The sequence below is a fragment of the Elaeis guineensis genome, chromosome 13 (assembly GCF_000442705.2).
Source record: "Elaeis guineensis isolate ETL-2024a chromosome 13, EG11, whole genome shotgun sequence".
NCBI lineage: Eukaryota > Viridiplantae > Streptophyta > Magnoliopsida > Arecales > Arecaceae > Elaeis > Elaeis guineensis.
This window is the reverse complement of record NC_026005.2, coordinates 69,024,748-69,032,119: the sequence shown is the minus strand read 5'-3', so window position 1 is coordinate 69,032,119 and position 7,372 is coordinate 69,024,748. Positions and strand designations below refer to the sequence as shown.

The following is a 7,372-nucleotide window of genomic DNA, read 5'->3' as shown; positions in this document are numbered from 1 at the left end:
ACTACATGCCACGATCGTTAGTGGACATAAACTATCCACTAACTCCATGATTATGGTTTGATAATCGGGATAACTACCCTTTATGCCCACTAACTCCATGATTATGATCCGATAATTAAGATAACTACCTCTTAGTGCCATAAAAAATGAGATCATATGCTCGACGGTTACACGAGTCATCTATAAAAGGGAGATAAATAAATAATATGGGTAAGATAATTTTGGACTGATACTCTGTCACTTTGAATATTCTATCTGCTGTTCATCACTTTCTACTAATTTAAGTATCGAAAAATTTTCATCGGATATAATTTTAATTAATAATTTTTTTTATAAATAATTTTATATCAAAGCTAGATGCAGTAGAAGATTGGCCGTAACACGAGTCAAATAGGATTCGATTCCTTTCTTATTTTTACTTTTTGATAAGTGTGTGACAGGGATGGGGGTGTACGATGTTATGGTTTTCTTTTTCCTGATTGATGCTTTTTTGTGTTTTTTTTTTTTTTTTATGAGAGTTCAAGGGATGGGGCGTGTGATTTTCTTTGATTGATATCTTCCTATTAACTTATATCCAGTATTTTATCATAAAAATAAGATAAAATCTAATAAATATGACTAAGTTAATGTCACAGTTGATAAAATAGAAACGTGATGGAGCATAAAAAAAGAAAAATAGGAGAACGATTGATTTCATTAATTTTTTTATTTATTAAATAAAATATTAAGTAAAGATAGAAATATATTTTTTTTTGCTTGTATATTTTTAAGATTGGCTAACATCAGTATATATTTATAGCTAGCATTTTTATTTTGTATTGGCTAAACATATTATTTCTTATTTATTAACCCATCAAGAAACAATATGTATGAATTTATACACGGTATTGTATTACAAATATAGGATAAAATTTAATTTTTTAATATTTTTTACAATATAACTAAATTAATATCATGAAAAAAAATTATATTCAGTATTTTATCTTAAATATATGACAAAATTTAATTTTTTAGTATTTTTAAAAAATATGGTTAAATTAATGTTGTAAAAAAAATTTAGAACCGGTATTGTATCATAAATATAAGATAAAATCTATTTTTTTAATATATTAAAAAAATAAGTCTAAATTAATACTATCGAAAATAAAATTTCTTATAATGTCATCAATTACGTCACCTTCGACGTATCCGTGGAGAGGATTCACATGCCTTTTTTGGTAAGATTCGCATGCTTTCAAGGAAACACCACCTTTCCACTTCCAGCAGCCAGCTGCATGAAGACCATCTCTCTAGCCACGTTTCTTCTTAGAAAGATAAACATAAGTGCAAACGCATGCAACCATACGATAGCTTTTCTTTCTTTTTACTCCCTATCTAACGAATGACTTTTTTCCATACAACTACACATAATTTTTAAAATAAATTATATTTTTTTTTTAAATTAAATCAAAATTATAATTAAATTTAATAATTTAAAAAATTTACACTTACGTCTCTAACATTTATTTTAACTTTACAATTTAGTCTTGACTATTAAACAGTCTATTCATCAAAAATGAGGCTAAAGTATCACGTAATAAAAATTTTTAAAAATAATAAAAATATCCTTCACCAAAGGTCTAATGGGATAAAAATCTTTCTTTCCTTCTTTCCACACCCCTCTCCGCCACCCTCGACGGCCTCACTGTCCTCGAGCTCACCAGCACCGACCATCCGGGCCTCATCTCGGAGGTCTTCGCAGTCCTCGCTGACCTCCGCTGCACCGTCGTCGAGGCCAAGGTTTGGACCCACAATGGCCGGCTCGCCACCCTCATCTTCATCCGTGATGAAGATTCCGGCTCCTCGATTGACGATCCCCAGCAAATCCACCGCGTTGAGGCCCGCCTCCGCCATGTCCTCAAGGGCGACCACGACATCCACGGTGCCAAGACGGCCACCGTGCCTCTGCCGTCACTCACTCACTCCGATCGCCGCCTCCATCAGCTCATGTTCGCCGACCATGACTACGAGCGCATCTCCTCCCCCGAGACCACCTTCTCGTCCTCAACATCATCGTCGCAGCCGTCCGTTTCAGTCCAGCACTGGACCGAGCACGAGTACTCGATCGTCAATATGCAGTGCGGGGATCGCCCCATGCTGCTCTTCGACGTCATATGTACCCTCACCGACATGGAGTACGTCGTGTTCCACGGCACCATCGATACTGATGGTGATCGAGCCCATCTGGTAAATTTTTTAGATTTTTCCTCATTTTTAGGTTAAATTTTGACTTTATTCGGCAATTTTTTGGGGGATTCCATTCAAATTATGGGTTAATTCTTGAATTTATCAATTATTTCTTTCCAAAAATTTTGCATCAGGCATCTAGATGGGAGCCCAATCAGTTCGAAAGCAGAGCGGCAGCATGTGATCCAATGCTTGCTAACCGCCATCGAGTACAGATCATCCGAGGTACCTTCTTTACTGTTCTTTGCAATAAATTAGCTTCAATTCCCCTCCAGAAAGAAAGCCTAATAGGCATCCGATTCTCTAATCCCAACCACAATTAGATTTGATTCCTCTCGTGGGTGAATCTTAGGGATTGCGATCGGAGCTGCGCACAATGGACCGATGAGGCCTTCTCGCCGATGTGACCCAGAAATTCCGGGAGATGGCCTCTCGATGATGAGGATTGAGGTCTCCACCAAAGGCCAAATGGTGATGAATGTATTCTACGTCACCGATGCTGTCGGCCACTTGGCCGACCACAAGATGATCGATGTAGTGATTGAGAAGATTGGCGTCGAGAGCCTCAAGGTGAACGACGATCGACCGTAGTGGGTCTGCAGGACGAGGCCGACGGGCCACGAGGCGGCAGCCGGCGGTGGAGCTGCGCTGTTCTACCTGGGGAGTTTCGTGAAGAGGAATCTCTATAACCTGGGTCTCATCGAATCCTGTTTTTGGGGACAAAAAAGATCAGAAGCTGTAGCCGCATATCAAGAGTGGGGGGGGGGATGGAATCTGTGGACCAATTGAATGTGTGAAAAGGATTCTGGTAAATTACTGAGTGACAGTGGAGGGTAATTTAGTCATTTTAGATTTTTGAAATGATTTGATTAACGACGTTAAATTTTGAGGTGCAAATATAGACTTTGAAAAATAATTGACGTAACTGTAATAAACATAAATTTAAAAAAAATTATAATTCATCTTAATTTTTAAAATCAAAAGTCTGACTCCATCCACCAGCAACCACACATACGATCAACAATTGGACCAGGGCTTATCACAAATCCCTTCGCTAATAATAATTATATCCCTTGTACTCTTCTCCCTCTCCATCCCACAACCATCCTCATGGGGTCCCTCTGTTCCTACCTCGGCCTCTTCCTTTCTTTCCTCCTCCTCCTCCTCCTTGTCAAAGTCTTCCTCTTCCCCTCCCCTTCTTCAAAGAAGAACCTATCGCCTCCAAGCCCTCCCTCTTTTCCAATCATCGGCCATCTCCACCTCTTGAAGAAGCCCCTCCACCGAACTCTCGCCGGCCTCTCCGCCCGGCCGCTACGGCCCAGCCATCCTCCTACGCTTCGGCTCCCGCCCGGTCCTTGTCGTCTCCTCCGCCCGCCTCGCCGAGGAGTGCTTCACCAAAAATGACATCGCCTTCGCCAGCCGCCCCCAGCTCCACTCCGTCCGTCGCCTCTCCGATAACTACACCACCCTCTCCAGCGCCCCCTACGGTCCAAACTGGCGCAACCTCCGCCGCATCGCTACCGTCGAGCTCCTCTCCTCGGCCCGCCTCGAATCCCTTTCCGACATCTTCGCCGAGGAGGTCCGAGCTTTGGTAAGCCGGCTGTTCCGCGAATCCGGTGGCAGGGATGCCGCGGTTGAAAAGGTGGAGCTCAAGCCCAGGCTGTTCGGGCTGACGCTGAACCTGATGATGAGGACTATCGCCGGGAAGAGGTATTACAGGGAGGACATGGCAAGCTCCAAGGAGTCGGCCCAGTTCACGGAGTTCGTGGAACAGCCCGCCGCGGTAGGTGCGGCGTCGAATGTCGCAGACTTTCTTCCAATACTGAGGGTGATAGACTTCCAGGGCCTCAGCCGGAAGATTGATAGACTCGAAAAGAAGAAAGAGGAGATCTTGCAAGGACTTATCGACGAGCACCGGATGAAGGGTGGTGGTGACGGTGAAGGTGAAGGGAGCAGCAAAAAGAGGACCATCATCGGCGTTCTGCTCTCTCTTCAAGAGAAAGAGCCCGACTCTTGCACCGACCAGTTATCAAGGCTTTCATCATAGTAAGCCATCGCTCGGCCCTTTATTTCAGTTTTTAAAGAAACTTGACACCCGGTGCTTTCTTTGACCGGACTTTAACGCGTTGTCTGTTGATCATTAAGATTTAACTTATACGCATACATATGTGAGATTTGCACATACTTATAAAAGTACTTGTACCCAATTATATTATCCCTATTATACTATCTTTGCTATACTAATATCTATGTGTATGCAGTTATTTCTAATCCATTTTGACCAGACTTTAACATGTGGTCTGTTGATCATTAGCATTTAATTTTTGCTCATACACATGCAGATACAGGTTCAGATTATATTTTTTACATTAAAAAAAATATTTTTTTTTTGCGACATCAATCATTGGATTGCATTTTATCCGATTTTCAAAATACTTCAACATCTTTCTTCTATCTATAATACATATGATAGAGCTGATATCCTGCTATGAAAATGGTATAAAGTATAATCCAATGATTAATATTATCGAAGAAGACCAATCATTCTTTCATGCAAAAGACAACCCACACCCTACATACAGGAGATTCACACACACTAATAATAATATTTATATATAATTATATTATTCCTCCATGTAATTATACTATCCTTGTATACATTTATATCTGTGCGCACATAGTTATTTCTAACCGTCTACATATTGGAATACAACTGTGGCCGCTAGGAACCAGGATCTTGTTGAAACTTTGGAACCCAGGACGAGGATTAAACTCCGAGTCAATAGAGACTAAAACTCGTGGCTTGGTTTTAATGGAGGGGCTGGCTATTAAATACACCTATTCTGAAAAATTATGATCACGCTTCCGATCCGAGATTGTGAATCGAGGGTCAGGACAACCGCCGCATACTCATAGAAAATTCTTCCCATAAGCATGCAAGGCATCTTATCATGTTATCTTAAAACAACAGCGGAATAATTAGTCAATAATTTAAATCCAAAACATAATGACCTAAATTTTTTTTTTCTTTAATGTCTCAATAAATTCAACAATGATTCATAGGCCTTACACCAAATTCAATAAGACTTTCAACCTAAAATAAAAGTATAAGGATTCTGCTTCTGATCACTCTTCCATTCATATCTTGTATCATCTTAATTCCTCAACATCTGTAAAAACAATAAAAATAGGAGGTAATGAGCTAGACAGCCCAGTAAGCAATGATCACTTTTCAATAGATTTCATCAGGCATTTAAGTAAATCATTATTTATAGAAAATAAGTATACAGAGTTCATCAATTCGAAATCAAATTCAATTATGCAACATAATTCATGCCAAATTCATTTCTTTTTCGAAAATTCTAGTTTCTTTCCAAATTTCAATTTCTTTCGTTCTTAAATTCTTTTCGTCAACCATGAGCTATGACCATATTTTTCCTATGGCAGGATCATAATACCGCGTATCTGCTTGCGGTAGGTTGCGAATCACCTGGCAGCCATGTCCTTTGGAACCGCTGGTCTCGCTGGCGGTTTGTCGCTGGTCTCTCTGGCGACATGTCGCTGGTCTCGCTGGCGACATAAACCCTCAGGACAATCAATTGCCAACGTATATGCCCCCATTGGCAGGGTCCTTTACATAGTCAGGTTGTTAATTCTTATTGTTTCTTATATCATAATTCTTCATAAATCATGTTTCATATTCTAATTTCGATAATAAAACATATAATCATGTAGTATCGAAATCAATCAATATAATGCATCATAAAATCAATATATTCAATCATGCTTCATCATAATATTTCAAATAAGATATTTTCATAACAAAATACCATTCATTCAATTCATGCATCGTTTCACAAATCATATCAGAAAAATACATTATAATTTGCCGATAAATCTAGAAAAAGTGAAACATTACTTACCTTAAACGTATTCCAATAAATCTACATAATTCTATAAATTTTCTTTCAAAAATTCTGTTCGTAGATCATATCGCGATATCCCATGATCAAACATCCACAATCCTATACAGAATCAATTTCAATAATTAGAAAGAATACGAATACCATATTCCAACGGTTAGATTATGTCCGATCATCTAATTTCATCTAATCAAAATCTAATTAGGACCTAAACGATCCAAAGTTTGACTATCAGATCAAATCGAATTCGAAGTGATAGGACCGAGGTTTCTTCATCGATTTCATAAAATCAAGTGGAGAGAGAAAATCAGAGGAGAGAGAATTCATGAGGTACAATTCAAATTGATCAGGTGACACAATCCAACATTACGATTGGTCTAATATCTCAATTGGTGAAATCAACATGATCAAATCAAGTCATGGCTAGATCGAAATCATGGATGATCAAATCTAAAGATTCATGGTCTGTTAAGGTGGGTGCCAGTACGCTGTCTGACAATCATGGATCAGGATTCTTCATTAGGTCAGAAATATTAAAAGAATTTTTTTCATTCACTAACATTTTTAGAGAGAGAATCAATCAAGAGAGAAAATATTTTAGAGAGAGAAAATTCTAGAGAGAGAAAATTTATCTTGAATTCTTCAGACAATATGATTCAACAAATCCAATCGATCAGATCAAATCATGCTGAAATTATCATGTGGATAATTCAATAAAATCATGAAAAATAAAATCTAAAAATACTTGATCTGATCAAAGTGGATGTCGGTGTACCGTCCGACGATCACAGATCAAAAATTCATCATGAATATCATTTAAATTCATCATCATTCTTCTCAAAATTTTAGAAATCTTAGGAGAGAGAAATAATCTAGAGAGAGGATTTTAGAGAGAGAAAGTAGAGAGAGAAAGTTCAATTCTAGAGAGAGAAAATACTAATTCAAGCTGAAGAGAGAGAGGGAAGAGAGAGAAACTCTCTTTTTCATATTTTATTATTTATCTCATTATTTATTAATTAATTTTATTTTTCTCTTTCTTCTTTTCTTTCTTTCTCTCTTTTTTTTTCTTCACGGAAGAGAGAGGAGAGAAAATCCTATTTATTATTATTATATTATTATTATTTTATTTTTTTTTCTTTTTTTTCCTTTTCCTTTTCTTTTTTCTTTTCTTTTTCTTCTTTTTCTTTTCTTTTTTTCTTTTACTTCCTTCTTCTTTTTTTTTT

At 37.9% G+C, this 7,372-nt stretch overlaps 1 protein-coding gene and 1 pseudogene across 1 annotated transcript; both read left to right on the top strand.

The window, feature by feature from the left end:
- Positions 1–1,656: 1,656 nt before the first annotated feature.
- Positions 1,657–3,087, top strand: LOC105056167 (ACT domain-containing protein ACR8-like; the record flags this gene model as incomplete). Its single annotated transcript, XM_073247248.1, has 3 exons — positions 1,657–2,226; positions 2,361–2,451; positions 2,579–3,087. Coding segments are annotated over 3 exons (900 nt in total), but the record flags the coding sequence as incomplete, so codon positions are not given.
- Positions 3,088–3,336: 249 nt separating this feature from the next.
- Positions 3,337–5,101, top strand: LOC140853427 (isoflavone 3'-hydroxylase-like; annotated as a pseudogene).
- The last annotated feature ends 2,271 nt before the right edge of the window (positions 5,102–7,372 follow it).